This window comes from Brachycentrus maculatus, unplaced genomic scaffold, assembly GCF_059751285.1.
Source record: "Brachycentrus maculatus isolate JH-2025_06_01 unplaced genomic scaffold, ASM5975128v1 h1tg000543l, whole genome shotgun sequence".
NCBI classification, from domain to species: domain Eukaryota; kingdom Metazoa; phylum Arthropoda; class Insecta; order Trichoptera; family Brachycentridae; genus Brachycentrus; species Brachycentrus maculatus.
Genome location: NW_028281287.1, coordinates 769,244 through 787,208, shown reverse-complemented (window position 1 = coordinate 787,208; position 17,965 = coordinate 769,244). Strand labels below are relative to the sequence as shown.

General features: G+C 31.4%; 1 protein-coding gene across 1 annotated transcript in view; it reads left to right on the top strand.

Annotated features, from left to right (window-relative positions):
* Hmx (H6 family homeobox) overlaps nt 1-15,996 on the top strand; it is a 35,619-nt gene extending 19,623 nt beyond the window's left edge. The window contains exon 3 of the mRNA XM_088273073.1: nt 14,931-15,996. Within this exon, the coding sequence (XP_088129199.1) occupies nt 14,931-15,775 (845 nt within the window). The 3' untranslated portion in view covers nt 15,776-15,996. The remainder of the gene's footprint in view (nt 1-14,930) is intronic.
* The last annotated feature ends 1,969 nt before the right edge of the window (nt 15,997-17,965 follow it).

Here is a 17,965-nt window from a genome sequence, read left to right as displayed (position 1 = left end):
TTTAAAAAAAAAATAACATGTAAGTATTTCTGCTCAACACAGGCCATGCCTTAAGAGCCGTAATACATATAGTTAAAAAAATATGTATCTATAAAATAAATCAATAACAATAAAATAAAATAAAATAACGGACAAAAATCTAGTCAATTGTAAAAAAAGTCCTGTAAATATTATACATGCTTTATTTCAATTGTAAAAAAATGTATGAAAAAAAAAATAGTATAAATAAAACTCTTTTTACCATTTTTTTTCTTTTACCACTCAAGAAATATATTATACGACTAGTTTTGGAAGCTACAGATGCTTTTATCTACGGGTTTGAATAAAATCAGTTTATTTTCAAACCCGTAGATGGAAGCATCCGTAGCTTCCGAAACTACTCGTTAAAATATAAAACTCAAGTGATGAAAAAAGAAGTGTTTAATTTATAATTTTATGTCTTACCTTAAAGTGAATGTCGAAACGATACAAACAATTTAAGCGGCCATGATAGTCATTTCGTACGTCTAGCACTAGAATTTGAGACATAATACTGTCCTGCCAAAAATGATGTTATCAGTGATAAGATCACATCTCGGCGATCTAATAACATTCATTGACTATTCGTCAGATAACGTAGTTTAAATATATCATACGCATCTTCGTAGTTTTAGAGAGTTGATTATGAAAAAAACGCAAACTTTAAATGTACAAACAAAACTTGATATCATTTTCAAAGCAGGATAAACTCAATTTAATGTCAAAGAGCAACGTCATTTCAAGACGAGTATCTACCTACTCGTCTCGCGAATGTCCACAAACAATTAATATAAATTTGTTTGTGTTTTGTATTATGTATTTATTGATTGACTTTGCGTTTAATTTGTAGAACTCTTTTTAATTTATATTTTAAATATCATAATTAAACACTGATCTAAAACAGGTGTTTGATTATAATATTTGATAATGCATCAAACTATTTGGAAATGCCATAAGAAGGCGAAACAATTGTCACGAATTTTGTTTTTATGTGTTTTTAATAATCAAATTCAATTTAGGAGGCTCTATATAACGGACTTTCGGCTTTAACGGACACCCCCTCCCACCAATTAGTGCGTTATATCGAGGTTTTACTGTAATTACATAAACGCATTACTGAACGCACACTATTTACAGAAAACATTAAAACTGCATTCAATGCAAGCTGAATTCTACTAACTCCATTATGACATTTAAGTAATAAAGTATTATTATCCCAAAAATATTGCGATCGCTTAATCTGATATCTCCATTAAAATTTTATTCATATCCGCATTATTTTGTCAATTAATTCAAATTATTGTAAACAGTAATTTTGTAAATAAATTAACTGTTCAAATTATAAGCAAAAATAATAAAATGAAAATGGTACTTTCAAGCTTTTCTCATGTATGTGATTATAATCCAAGATTCGGACCTCACATATAAATGATGGAGTTTCTGTTCATTAAAAAAGGTTCTTTCATCTCATCAATAGATGTCTCTAGTGAAATCCTAGTGATTCAAGCACTTTGTTTCGAAATTAAGCCATAAATATAGAAGTAAAAAACAAAACAGGCCACAGGCTTACACCAAGAAGATGAATAAGAAGAAGATATTTAGAAGTTTTATGAATTTGAGTAGCGCGGTTGTCAATCATGGATAGAATTGTTGTCAATCATAACCTATGACGGTCGTAAGCCCCGTAAATGCCCAGACTTCCATATTATTCTTAATTTTATAATATTAATCATATATCGTTCACTCCTTTCAACAACGACAAATATCAAAAATCGTCAATTTTCAGTTCTACATGTTTTCGGAATGCCCAGAAAATGTACTATATCCTAGCTAAAGTGGCATATTTTTAACTTAATATTTACCCGCTACAGGACACAAAGTGTTGTTTTTGCATTTTGAAGAAAAGATAAAGTTTAATATTTTTTTTAAATATACTTAATATTTTTCAAATGGAGAAAAAACATTCAGGTTTTACCTAAAAAGATCTGTTGTACAGTATAAACTTCAAAAGACGGCTTGATATTTAATTTTAATAAATTTTACTATATTTTTAAACTTAAAAAATTATCTGAAAAATCAAGTTTTTTTTATATATGACGTTTTTGAAAGAAGTGAGCGATATGGAACATGTGATATGTGTTACATTATACCATTGACACGTTTATACCATTTTATTTCCTTTTCATAGACATTCGTAAGTAAATAGCAACCTAATAAACCTTCTGGAATGGGGTTTAGAAGCCAGGCAAGTGATTTGCACAGCAATTACAGCCGATATGCACCCGATTGAATTAAAATGTATGCAAATACATACATTATCGTCTCTATGCATGTGTTTTATAATGCTAACTAAACTAGGGTGTAATAATGTCGAACTGATTGAATCATCGGATTAATAGTGCATTTGTGGAAACAGCGAAATGGCGTGACTCGAAGAATAATACAGATGGCGCAAAAACAATCACCCTATCGGAAGATGGTATATTTTTTTCAAATAGTGTTGTACGTCAATCATATTTGATATTTATAAATCAAATTATAAAACGGACACAAATGTTTATCAACACTGGCGGCAGTCGAATTATAGATATTATAATTATCACCTAATAAAAAAAAAGTAAAGGTCCAGCTAAAGATTTACTTCAGGTATCTTCTTTAATGAAAAAGTTATATAAAAACAGAATTGCATGATTAATTTTGCGCCATTTTTATTTATTAATTAACTGCAGCTGTCTAGTTTACAAATTGCTCACTCCTTTATACAACGTGATATATCAAACATCGTCAATTTTCAGTTGTACGTTTTTTGGAATGCCCAAAAAATGTACCACATCCCAGTAAAAGTGGCATATTTCTAACTTAATATTTACCCGCTACAGGGCAGAATGATTTAATTTAATTATTTAATTTTAATTTAATTATTTTATTTAATTATGTAATATAATTATTGTATTGTTTAATTATTTCTTTAAATATCCTTAATATCTTTCAAATGGAGAAAAAACCTTCAGGTTATACTAAAAAAGATCTGTTGCACAGTAAAAAGTTCAATAAGTGGCTTGATATACATTTATTAATACATTTTATTATATTCTCAAACTTTAAAAACGATCTCCTAAAAAATCAAGTTTTTTTGATGTATGACGTTGTTGAAAGGAGTGAGCGAAACGTCAAATATGATTGCAAAAACATTTGCAAAAATTATAACATTTTTCAATAGGGTGATTAATTTTGCGCCACCCCATATAAAGTTATGTTTTATTTATTGATTTGATGTTAAATTTGTAGATCTCCACATTCGTATTTTAAATGTTGAAATCAAACATTTATTTGGGCCTATTGAGACTTTGTCCGCCATTTTTAATCGTTTAAAAAAATTAGCGAATACGCTTTTCATTGCCTTAATTTAAATATGGATAGAGCTATTATAGTCTAATGAATAATAAGATCTAGATTAGCATGTACATACACCTCTTGACTGAGTACTCAATAGTTCTCCCTCGCTTTCTCCATACAAGCAAAAAGCACCCTTGTCAAATGAAGCAAACAAAAACCGTTGCGAGATTATATCGGGTTACAAAATATGCAACGAGCTTAGTTCGGTTCAGTTTTTCAAAGTGTGCTTGGATATTTTTTACTACTTTCACTGTTAACGCTTTTTCGAAAAATTCAAATTAAATATATTTTTTTATAAATAAACACCTATACACGTATTTTATATTGACCAATGAGCACTTTCTGACCTTAGACATAGATTTACTGTTTTAGAATATTTTTTTCTGTTGACTCTTTTAAAAAACCTTTTAGGGTCGAGTTGTGTTGGCATTATAAGATTTATGTAAATTATTTAAGGTGAATAATGTATTCACCTTAAATATATATTGTAATTTTTCAGCCTTTAATTCAGTTTTTTATTTTGAAAACAATGACAGCCCAAAATTTCACTTCAGGACATTCATGGAAAGTTAATATTTTAACTATGAAGTATGGTAACTTTAACTTTGCTTGTATTTGATAGGTTACTTTAATATCCAGACATTCACCAATTCTAACTATGATGACAACTACACTACTCAAATATTTGGATATCTTAGAAAAATTTATCAGTCGTGATGATGTACGTGTGAGTTCACAACAGCCATTTATGTTGGAACGAGGAAAGCTTTTATTAACCAGAGACTATTTTTATTTGTATGCGAGGTCCGATACCTGCATTATATTTACATACAGCCCCTCCTGAAAATATGATTTTTAGTTTTTTATGCAGCTTATCATTTGACCAGTTATTTTATTTACAACATTATGAGGGTGTTTAAATACTTGTTAACAAATCTGGATTATCTCCACATAGGAGTTTTTTTACATTTTTTTACACCTCAACATAGATAAAGAAGTATGTATAAGTCTGGGCAATTATGTACAGGGCTCACCACACGTCATAGGCTTGGTTATATGATCACTTTATGTATTTATTTAGTTTTACATTTGCATATTTGTATACTTATATTTTCAAATATCTGCCAACTAAAAGCTAAAGACAGAACAAATAATTTGATCGCATTGTCAATTTTGATAATTTTTCATAGGTATTTTTGATAAACGAGCCCGATGGTTTTGATTGACGAAGGATTTGACCATTTGACATAACATTATCCAAATCTATTTAATTTTGTAAGGGATGATTATAAATAAAATAATGAATTCAAGATATTGAATACTTTTCGAATAAAGAAGCTTTAACCGTGTTAAAAATAAGCTATTGTGCTTCAGGTATATTTGTATATAAATACAGCTGACTCCACGAAGAATTGGACGCTTAATCCGGGTAATACGTTATATTAAAAATACATTTCGTAAATTATGTTACAACTTGGTAACAAGGTAAAAATAAGATAAAGAAAATAATGATGCTGTACAGTATCTACTCAATGAATTAGGGCCACCCATTATTTTTTTGAATACTCTGAAATCTTTTGGATTATTATATTTATTTTACATAAATACTTTAAGTTTTCTATTGATATCTAATATCATGTATATTACTTTCAATAATATGTAAAATATACCTGGATTATTTAACCCTTTACAAAATTTCAAACCCTTTTTCTGAGAGAGGTCCCTAATTAGCACAGGTAGACAGATAGTTGAAAGTTCAAAAAATAATCCTATCTCATTTATTAGTGAAGTTTCTTGAGTTTTGGTTGTTGTTTTGTTCAAAGAGGTTATATAGTTATCGTGTCTTGTGAAAAAAACTTAATTTTTAATTTTAGTACATAAAATATAATTTTTTTTTGTAAACACAAGTGTTTTTTTTGAAAAGGACGAAATGGGAAAAAGTAAAGACATTTCTGAGGAAAAAAAGTCTAGTGTTATAGTGCTACTGAAATTAGGAATACTATCTAATAGAGAAATTTCAAAAAAAGAAAACGTTTCTCGTCAAACAGTGGACAGAATTTCAAAATCAATAAAAAATCAGTCACCCGCCACCAGCAATCGGCGAAAGAACTGTCGTAGGATTAGAAAAACAACACCGAGGACTGATCGAAAAATCGTTCAAAGTACCTTAGAAAACCGTAGTGCATCAGCAAAAACATTAAAAATAAAATTGGAAGAAGAGGGTATAAATATATCGGTATCAACACTGAGGCGACGTTTTTACGAAGTAAATCTGAAATGCAGGCGCCCTGTAAAAGTACCAAAATTGACACCACGAATGAAAGCGGATCGATTAAAATGGGCCAGGCTACATCGAAATTACTCGGTAGATGATTGGAAAAAGGTATTTATTTAAACTGAATTTTCAACATATCATTTTAGTAAATAAACTTATATGTTTGAATTAAACTTAAATTTTCATTATTTTTCAGGTCATCTTTAGTGATGAGTGCCGGTTAGAAGCCGTGACAGAGAGCCGTCGATTCATCAGGAGAACACCAATGGAACGTTACAATGAGGCCTGTGTGATAAAAGTTATCAAACACCCCCCTGCAACAATGATATGGTCATGTATTATTAACAATTTACCTGGGCCGTTGTTTTTCGTGGAAGGAACAATGAACCAAAATTCCTATAAGCAGGTCCTCGAACGAATTTTATTGCCCTTCTACCACACTCGACCCAACAGAAGGTCCATACACCTTCATGCAGGATGGGGCACCTTGCCACCGGGCTAAATCAATAATAAAATTTTTGTCTAACAAAAATCTGCCTTTGCTCCCCTGGCCTGGAAATTCTCCGGACCTTAATCCTATAGAAAACGTATGGATCATGTTAAAAAATAAGGTATACTCATTTCCAAATCCGACAGTAGACTGTCTAAAAAAAAATATTCAAAAAATTTGGTCAGAAGACGAAGAAATAAAGAACATGATAAAACAGTGCATTTTAAGTATGCCAAAAACAATTGAGGCAGTTATTTCTGCCAAAGGTGGAAATACTAAATACTAACTATATTTATATGAAAAAATATGCGTAATTTAAGCGTAATAAAGTGTTCATGTGTAAATAAAATTCAATGTTGTTTTATTCAAGGTTTTCTCTGAGTTATTCCTGTTTGAATTGAGAAATTGCGCGAAATTCTGCGTGGCCCTAATTCATTGAGTAGATACTGTATACTAGAGCGAAATTATTACATGTTGACATCTCATTATGTGTGTTTGTGTGTGTGTATGTGTGTGTTCAGGAAGAAATAGTATACCAATGAATTATATTTTATTACGGAATAATATTTTTATGTATACACTGAGTAATATTCAACATCTACCAATTTTTGACCCAAATACATACGAGTATTTCGTGGTTTTTTTTAATCCCATTTTCAGCAGTAAAAATGTTAGTCAAATACATATAGCAGAAACTTTTACAAAAATTATATGTATGAGATACTTTTTCCAAATCATTTCACATACTACGAAACGACTGAAAACATCATTTTCAATTTTATACGAAAATCTTATATTCATGAACCAAAAATTATCTTATGTACTTGTGTACCATATAATCCAATCAATAATTATTAATTTTATAAGTATTCATAAGAGTATGTATTACGGACATTTTAAGCTAGTAATCAAACACAGAATTAGTCTAAATTGATGACTACTGCTTTATATGGATACACAAAACTTCCCTCTTTAAACGTATTAAAAACTGACCCATCTTTGTTCCATCCCAACCCTCTCAGAGTCGTCGTTTTATCAGCTAATCTCCAAATTACCTGGGTACGTTCTGCCTCGTTCATCGCAACCCTGTTATTACCCTATTTCAATGTTTATTTTGACCGTTTTGAAAAAAATGGATGATTAAAATAATTGGCGCATAACGACGTAATACATTTTTACGAAATTCATTCAATAATATCAAAAGGGTACACATTCCCTTAACAAGCCTTAGAGGAAAATTAGCATTGATAGTGTCTATAAATTATTTGATTAAAATGTGGGTGGGAATCAAAAACTCTATCAGCAGTAGTCGAGTAATTAAAAAAAGTACTGTATAAAAAAAATACTTTTATTGGTGTCCCAATTTAATGACGAAGCATCTATCGTTATTATACAAAACAATTCATACTTTATAGTATCTCAAAATTATTTGATGAAAATTACGAGTAGATATTTAATACTCTCATTAATTGATTCAGAAGTAACTTTGTGGTAAAATCTATCCATTTTTATTTAATATTTTACTTAGTAAATACCACTATTTCTTAAAATCTACTGTGACACGTGTTTCGATGCATTCCGCATCATTTTGTACATATATAAATTAGACTGCGACTGTGGAAGTTGGTACATTGGTATGAATTCAAATTTATGAACCAATTTTGGTTCTTTTAAAAACTATAGATTCTTCATCTTATTCGGAGCATCTATAATATATATTGATTTGTTTTACAATATTTTGAGTGTGTCCGAATACTTGTTCACAAATCTGAATTATCTCCAACTACAGGAGTTATTTTTTCATATTATTTTTTGACATCTCATCAAAGATGAAGAAGAATATGGAAGTTCGGGCTTTTGTGGGACTGACGACCGTCATAAACAATTCATTCATTCAAGAACAAGATTTCTAAATTGGTTCACATATATATATATATATATATATATATATATATATATATATATATATATATATATATATATATATATATATATATATATATATATATATATATATATATATATATATATATATATATATATATATATATATATATATATATATATATATATATATATATATATAAAATTATATTTTCTGGCGTTTCTCATGTATGTGATTATAATCCAGGTTTCGGACCTTACATACTAAAAAAAGAGTTTCTGCTCAATAAAAAGCTTCTTTTCATCTCACCAATATATGTATCTGGTGAAGTTCTAGTGATTCAAGAATAATGTTTCAAAATTGGTTCATATATATAGAAGTTCCAAGAATTTGAGAAGTGTAGTTATCAATAATGGGTACAATTAGTGAATGTTACACGTGTGTAAAGTTATCACTTAAACCAGCCTATGATGGTCTTGACTCCCTGACTTATATTCTGCTTCATCTTTGATGCGATGTCAAAAAATAATATGATACTTAAAATATATAATAATAATAATAATAAAACCCTTATCCGCACCCGAATGGTGCATAGGGCACTGTGTCATATAAACGCAGTGTTATCTTGATCGTTTTTACACATGAAGGAAAGGTGATCAGCCCTCCGCTTCAGGTACCAGTCCATGGTAATATTGAATAAAAATTACAGTGAAAAAATCCCTTGGGAATCGAATCCGGGACCTCCAGAACGGTAGCCGAGCGCGCTGACCATTACACTACGGAGGCGGACGGACTTAAAATAATTAACCAAAAATTTTATACATCGGTCACAATGTTGGGCTTTTTTTTACCGGTGTAGTTAATTTCACCCTTCAAACTTTAACCCTTCAAAGTGAAATAAATTCACAGATAAGCACTACACTAATATGTTATGACTATTTCTACTACACTGGCCTGTATCATTATTTTTGCTGGATTACGGCAAATTATAGTATTACTGACAATTAAATTTAGTAGAATTTCCATAATTTCAAATATATGACTTAATTTAATTTCAGGCCATGACAATTATTCAAATTTATAATCACCATTTGTAAATTACTTGAATATTTGGATTTACAAGTTACAAAAACGAACATATAAATTTTGTACTGTTATGTTAGCGATTTTTGCATGTATGTAGGTACGTAATTACATATTACTTTACCATACAATGGATTAGGTAAATTAACTTTTTCTCCTGTATTTTTTTTTTTAATTCAAGCTTAATAATTTTACTATAACTTGTGTGTAAATTAACATATGGTAAAATAAATAATATTTATGTTTTGTATCACCCTGAGCTCTTTCACCAACGTCATCTATATCCCTTCAAATACTTATATTCCGCTGCTTAAACCAATGTCTAATTGATGATCAAATGATCATGTTTAGAATGTATAAATGAAATAATGATTTATTTTTTTTAAATATTGACTAAAATTTCAAAACACCAAACATGGTAAATAACACCATTTGATAGTGGCATTTACCAAGTAAAACTTAAATGAATTATTCTTCTTCAAACCCTCATCACACCCGATGGTGCATAGGGCACTACGTAAGTAAAACTTAAATGAATTATTTTTTCTTCAAACCCTCATCACACCCGATGGTGCATAGGGCACTACATTATATAAACGCAGTGTTATCTTGATCTTTAACCCTCCGCATCAGATACCAGTCCAGGGTTATGTTGAATAAATCTTATGTTGAAAAAATCACTTATATTAATTTAACCCTTCCCCCCTGTGAATCGAACCCGGGACCTCCAGAACGGTAGCCGAGTGTGCTGACCATTACACAACGGAGGCGGACTTAATTAAAAATAGTAGTGGGTCAAAATTAAATTCAGTCTCATCATATTTTCTAAATAAGACACCACTAAATGTGATAGATCTTAATGTCCTATTGCCTCATTATTTTTTGTCAACTGCATAGCATAATACTACTATTCACTTGATAAATACCACTATTAAATTGTGGTATTTACCAAGTAAAACTTAAATTAAAATTAGAAGTACAAGATTGTCCGCCTCCGTAGTGTAATGGTCAGCACGCTCGGCTACCGTTCTGGAGGTCCCGGGTTCGATTCCCAGGGGGGGTAAAATAAATATGAGTGATTTTTTCACTGTAATATTTATTCAATACTACCCTGGACTGGTACCTGAAGCGGAGGGCTGATCACCTTTCCTTCATGTGTAAACGATCAAGATAACACTGCGTTTATATGACGCAGTGCCCTATGCACCATTGGGGTGCGGATAAGGGTTTATTATTATTATTAGTACAAGATTAAGTTCAGTAAGGGATGCAAAAGCGCTGATTCGAGAGCTTAACTGTGTGTTTATGTTCAATGACACATAATGAAAAATGAAACGGAATCCTTACAAGACATTCGTCGCTTTGTCGATATCCGTGCGTGCGTAGGGCCGGACATTAAAGCTCGACTGCCTAATTAGGGAGTCTCCTAAACTAACTAGCTAACTAAACATCACGCCGCTACCTCGCAAGGGTAGGCAGAGAGTATAGAACATCACGCCAACCTGTCTTTGTAAACAATCTGACACCTAACTTGACCACTTTCAAGTATTTGAAGGGTTTTAGAAATAAAACAAGTTTTTTACGTTCGAAGAAACAAAAATCCACTAATTGATCTATCAATTAACCTTGCTATGTACTAAGTCTGAAGTTCTGTATTAAGCCTAAATTTTAGACTAATGTCCTTTTTTTTAAATTACCTAACTTGACTGTGAAATCTAGCTACGGCTTATGCAACACCGTTTATCATGTCCCTACTCAGGCTTCAACTTTATAAGTTTCATAGTCTATGCCTACTTGTGAGTGGATTTACTCTTTATGTTTGAAGTTACTATAATCTCATGTAATTCATGAGTGAAAATTATAGGCAAAAACACTCGCACGAGTTATGTCCTTGGGACGTTGAAGGTTGAAGGAGCTGTTTCTTTTTTTTTACTTTTTATTTCAGTTTCTTTTTATATCAGTTAGGATTTCACTCTAAAACTTAGACTAAGCTTCACATAAAGTGTTTAAAAATGATGTGTAGAAATCCTAAAAATAATTAATACGAAAAGCCTTAAACTGCAACATTTTGAAACAATAGAAATTCATAAAAATATAAAAAACAATAAACCCATAATTAACAATATCACAATAACTAAAACCTCCTCCCTTTTGTCTATGTTCCCAGTGATAAGGAATAAAAATAAAAATAAATAACAGCTCCTACCCCCTCTTCAACCTTCAACGTCCCAAGGACCCAACTCTAAAATGTAGAATTAGCTTCACATACGGTGTTTGAAAATGGTGCGAAATGCATCAAAACACGTGCCACAATAGGTTTTAATAAATAGTGGTATTTACCAAGTAAAACTTAAATTTAAAATGTCCTTTAGGTTCATTTGGCTTTCAGCGCCTCGTTACTTTAGTGCGAGTTTTAGAATTACTAAAAATAATTCAATCAAATTTTGTGTTTATCTTATTAGTCAACGCACATATACTGTTTACAGTATACATGTATAAGTACTTGTACGTACGCAAGTAGTAATTCTATTAATTGTCCATGTTACAGCGCAATCCGGAAGCCAGACAACTTCACAAATGACCGAGAGACAATCGGATTTTCAGCAATCATTTGCTTCAACACAAATTGCTTTTGACCTATAAAAATTCGATCGTGTACCCATAAGCTATTTAGGCGGCATTTTATAAAATACATTACCTTTATAAATCAATTATATGTTATTTGATTGGTCCTATCTATGACCAACCTCTAGGGATTAGCAATACATTTCAAGGGACACTCTCCAATTGCTGAAAATATTTTCATTCTTTATAAAATTAAACAACTTTGTTTTAGCCACTTTTATATTATTAGCACACTTTAACCTACCGGTTTCGACAAGAACCTTGTCATCATCAGGGTTTATTCAATTCTAAAACATTTAAAACATTAAAATACTCATAATTAATTACATTCCCTTAAACATGAAAAAATGTGGTTAAAACAAAGTTTTATATTATCCACTGACACTTCGTGATGGAATTGCATTCTTAATATATTATTAGATTAAAACCAATATTTTTAGCTTTTCCACTTTATTTTTATTTGACCAGCGACCGGGTTTCGTCGTTACCGACATCATCAGACTGGTGATGTCGGTAACCAGTCTGATGATGTCGGTAACGACGAAACCCGGTCGCTGGTCAAATAAAAATAAAGTGGAAAAGCTAAAAATATTAGTTTTAATCTAATAATATATTAAAACAAGGTTGTTTAATTTTATAAAGTTTATAAAATGTGCCACAAAGTATTTGCAAAAAGCATTCAAGAAAAAATATTTTTATTCATTGGAAAATATTTGGATTTTATTGTTATTTTATATTTTAATTAAACTGACGAAAAAAGTATCTTTTTGGTTTAATTATTAACCATCTTGTACAGAATATATATATAGTACGTTACCTGCTTATTGTTAAGAAGCAATATATTTCAACTAACCAAAAACAGACTAGTGATTTTGGCCAAAGTTTGAACCTCATATAGCCATTTGAATGAGTGAAGTAAGAAGAGTAAAATATTTTTTTCAACCCTTATCCGCACCCCAATGGTGCATAGTGCACTGCATCATATATACGCTGTATGATCTTGATTGTTAATACATGAAGGAAAGGTGATCAGTCCTCCGCTTCAGGTACCAGTCCAGGGTAATATTGAATAAATATTATGGAGAAAAATCACTTATATTTATTTGACTCCCTCCTCCTTGGAAATCGAACCCGGGTCCTCCAGTAGGGAAACCGAGCGTGCTGACCATTACACTACGGAGGTGCACAAGTAGAATAAATTTATAAGGCGTTAACAGAAGACCGGGGAAACTAATATTTAGTCAGGTCAGGAATCGGAATAATCTGTGGGTACGTATGAGGAAATGTATGAATGTAGATGAGGCGAAGATTGTTTGCAAATACAGATTGGTATGGCGTTCTGTTATCTCTGCCTACCCCTGCGGGAGCGGTATGATGGTGAGAAAGTTAACTGTCTATAAATTTGAAATAATAACGACTGTAGGCTTTATTATACCCAAAACATATTTAGACAAGTACAATCTTAGTCTCTAAATGTCACGTCGGATTACGAAGAAGCCTGTTGAATACATTCAATAAGGATTACCAAAAAAATACTTGTGCGTGAATTTTGTACTTCGTTTCAATACTATTTTAAAACTATTTATTTATTTTTCACCACACACATAATTACAAATTATAGAAATGTGCCGTCATTGAGTTTTCCCGTGCCGCGATCACATATTACAATACTTATTTATTAAATAATATGGAAATATAATTAATTCATATTTGAAGCACTTTGTGATTTTCCATTTAATAATTAAAATATAACTTTGTTTTAAAATCACCATAAATATTTTATTATAACTTGTAATAATAATAATGTCTACCGGTTTCGAAGCTAATCACTTCTTTAACAAGACTGATTAATACTTAAGACGTATCACAATGAGTGTTAAGACGATCAGTGTTAAAAGACAAAAAAATCGCTGAAAACAGCTGATATAAGACAAAATTGATTTGTTCATGAGGACATCAGTAGTTCTCAAAACTCATCGTGTTTATGTTAATAAACTTTAAACTTAAACAAGTGTTTTATTTTTATAGTTAAATTGATTTATTGACATTGGCTAAGCAGCGAGTGGTTAGTAGGTATAACCACAGCTTGAAAGAAAATCTAGAAGTCCTACAACTGACCAGTTTAGTGAGAGACTAAAGCTTTAAAAGCTTCCAACAAGACAAACCCGCATATAATTTTATAAATGCTCTATTTTTAAAATAAAACATTATTTGGTTTAAAAATATATAAATTTATTTTTTAAAAAAATAAAAAGAAATACATAAATATTGTATTAGTCTCTTAAATAAATATTAGCTGTTAAATATTATGATATGGAGTACTGCTACCAAACCTAATCTGTCTCAGAACAAATTTTACAGGAGAGAAAAAACAAACTCGTGAAATTAAATAACTCATTTGTTTTGTGTATTTTTATATGTACAATATATATCTAAATAAAACTAAATAAGTATTGCAACTACAGCTATTTCGCCAGATTATGGAATGGAATACACTATTTAAGATATTTTGTAGAACAAACTTAGAAAATGAAGAATTTTACAGATATACTTTACACTACCGATAAATGAAAGTGAAGCATAGAGTTGGGAAAAGAAAGATTAAAGTAGACAGGATGCTGTCGAAATGCGATCTTTCAGTTGAATCCGTGGCAAAACGATGTATGGTAGACATTCGAATGGTGTAATAAGGAAATAATGCAAGGCTGAGAGAAGCATTACCGATTAAATTTTGAAAGGTGTATTGGGATGAGACGGTTTGGACATGTGAAACGAATGTGTGAAGATAGAACGGTTAAACAAAATTATGAAGCCAATGTAGTTGGAAATAAGGACAGAGGAAGTTCGAGGAAAACTTGTGACGATGAAATACTTAAAATACTTCAAAGTGGTCGTCGGGTCAGGAATTGGAATAATCAGCGGGTATGTTCAAAAATATGCATGAATGTGGAAGAAGCGAAGGTTTGAAAATACAGAAGAGGTGTGGCGTTGTCATTTTCTCTGCCTACCCTTGCGGAAAGCAACGTGATGATTGGTTAGCATTTTATATCATGACCTGGAGCTTACTTCAGCAAGAAATAGTTACAAGGTTACGGGAAGCTTTCGAGAGAATATATCCAGAAATTGTAATACTAATGAAAATATCTCCATTGTTACAGATGGATCTAGTACGACAAACGAAGAAGGTTCTCCACCTGGATCTCCAGCCCCTCAGAGAAACGTCTCGCCAAGGAGTCGAAGCAGGTCTCCTCGACCATCCGGCTCTCCTCAACCCCTGGTGCACCAAAGTAGACCAGCGCACTCCCATCCGGCATACCTCGACACAGATTCATATCTGCAAAGATTCCGTCCCAAGAGTCCGACACCCCATCGAGACCAGCCGTCGAACTATCAAACCCAAGCATTCGGATCATCATCAAACCTGAACCAAAGTAACGATGACATGATCGTCGAATCCGACGGAGAAATCGACGAAAGCGACGATTTTGACAGTCTCAAAGACTCGGACAAGAGATCGACCAACAACATGTCGCCAAACGGACAAAACAGTATGAACAAACGGAAGAAAAAGACAAGAACCGTGTTCTCAAGATCTCAAGTGTTCCAGTTAGAGTCCACGTTTGATATGAAAAGGTATCTGAGTAGTTCAGAGCGAGCTGGTCTCGCGGCGAGCTTGCACTTAACAGAGACCCAAGTGAAGATTTGGTTCCAGAACAGGAGAAACAAGTGGAAGAGGCAGCTAGCCGCCGAACTGGAGGCTGCCAATATGGCGCACGCCGCTCAGAGATTAGTCCGAGTCCCAATTCTCTACCACGAGAATGCTGGTAACCCACAGGGTCTAGGTCCTTTAGGCTCTCCTCTTCATCACCACCCTGCTCTTGGTCTTCATCATCATTTCGACGGCAGCTCTGGTCCTCCTGGAGGGCTGTTCATGCACCAGCCTCCACCGAACCTACCACCCAGTCCCGTTACGTCCAGAGCTCCCTTGTCAGGTCTGGTCTAGTCCAACGATTACAACACTTGGAAGTATTATCAGGGATATTGTTAGTATGAGATTTAGCGATTGAAGAAATTGGACGTCGAAAATAATTAAACGTCTTCATTTATTGATTGGGCAGTCAATTTTGTGGTAAAAATCTATCAATTTTTAATATAAGTTTTACTTCTTAAACACCGCTATTTCTTAAAATCATTTTGACTCATGTTTCTATGCATTCCGCATCATTTTCCAACACCGTGTGTGAAACTAAGTCTAAATTTTAGAGCTGTGTCCTAAGGACTTCCAATCTTCAACATTTTGAAACGAAAAAATTCATAAAAATATAATTAATAACAAACCCATAATTAACAATATGACAATGACTAAAACCTTCACAATATGTTCCCACTAATGAAAATTATAAATACATAAAAATAAGAAACAGCTCCTACCCTCTCTTCAACCTTCAACGTCCTAAGGACACAACTCTAAAATTAAGACTTATCTTCACATATGGTGTTTGAAAATAATGAGGAATGCATCGAAACATGTGTCACAATAGATTTTAAGAAGAAGTGGTATTTATTAAGTGAAATTTGAATTCAATATGTTACATTCCTACCTTTATTACTAAGGTTCGTTTGAGTCAACCTCATTTCACTGTACAATCAACTATTTATTCGAGTTTTCTTTTGAAAAACTGAAACAATTATCCATCGAATGGGATACAATATTTTGATTACTAGTTACACAACTATTTGGATTTTTTTTTTACTTAATTTAAACTTTTTAATTACTTTGATCATTCTTCAATCGTTACATATCTGATATACAATTATTATCGGAAGTGTTGAACTTGTAAATAATTTAATAGTCATAGTATTAATCACCATAGTATTTTAAAAAAATAGCTACGAATTTTTATCAATCTCCTTGCTTTGTAGAAATAAAAAAAAGTCAATTGTAAATATGAACGTTATATAAATATGGTAATATAAGGAATTAAATTATAATTAACATAACTGTACTATATATTTGATGTTTAACGTGTAAGAAAAATAAATTAATAAAATATTGTATACAGAGTGAAAATGACGTGATTATAATATTAAGTACAGAATGTCAAGAAAACAAAAAATATTCAAGCTTGAAGGAATTTCACATGAAGATCGCAGAAAAAATGTAGAGAATTATAATGTTTTTTTTTGTAAAAACAGTAACTAAAATAAAAAAGATAAAAATATATTGCATACAGAAGAACAAAAATAACATTAAATGTTTTAAATTCTTAACAGATTTCCTTTTGACTTTCTTCATTTCCCCTCCAGTTATTAAAAACAGTTTTAACAGTATTTTTTATCTTTATAATCACGTCTACTCACCCTGTATAATTGCAATCGAATTTTGTGAAAATAGAAATAATATAAAATATGTATTTTGTCTGTGAGTAGTTGATAGTTCTAAAATAATAAAATGAATATTTGAAACATTTCATGCATATAAAATGAAATAAATTTAAAAACTTTTTTAACCACCTATTTTTATTTTTAACATAATTTTTGTGTAAATATACATTACATATTTAATATTTGAAGTTACCTGATATTTTTATGACGTATTAATTCAGTGATACACCTTTGGTTAGTCAATTTGATATGTACGTCAACGTATTATTTACCAATGCTTCCCATATCCGAAAAAAGGGGTTTTAATACAAAGTTTTTAAATTTATTCAATTATATTTTGTACAAAATTAATCACGATTAAATGTTTTTAAAAATTACGCGTTAACTTAATATATATTAAATATAATGATAAAAGATAAAAACCCTTATCCGCGCCCCAATGGTGCATAGGGCACTGCGTCATATAAACGCAGTGTTATCTTGATCGTTTACACATGAAGGAAAGGTGATCAGCCCTCCGCTTCAGGTACCAGTCCAGGGTAGTATTGAATAAATATGACAGTGAAAAAATCACTTACATTTATTTTACCCCCCTTAGGAATCAAACCCGGGACCTCCAGAACGGTAGCCGAGCGTGCTGACCATTACACTACGGAGGCGGATTTGAAAAAAAAATAAAAAACAAATTTCTTTTCTGGAATAATTCAACGCCGTTTTCAACGTTTTGTTTTATTATTCGTGAAGTTGTTGAATATTTTGTTTAATTGGTTTTACTTTTAAACCTCTTAGTATTGCCATAATCCTATTA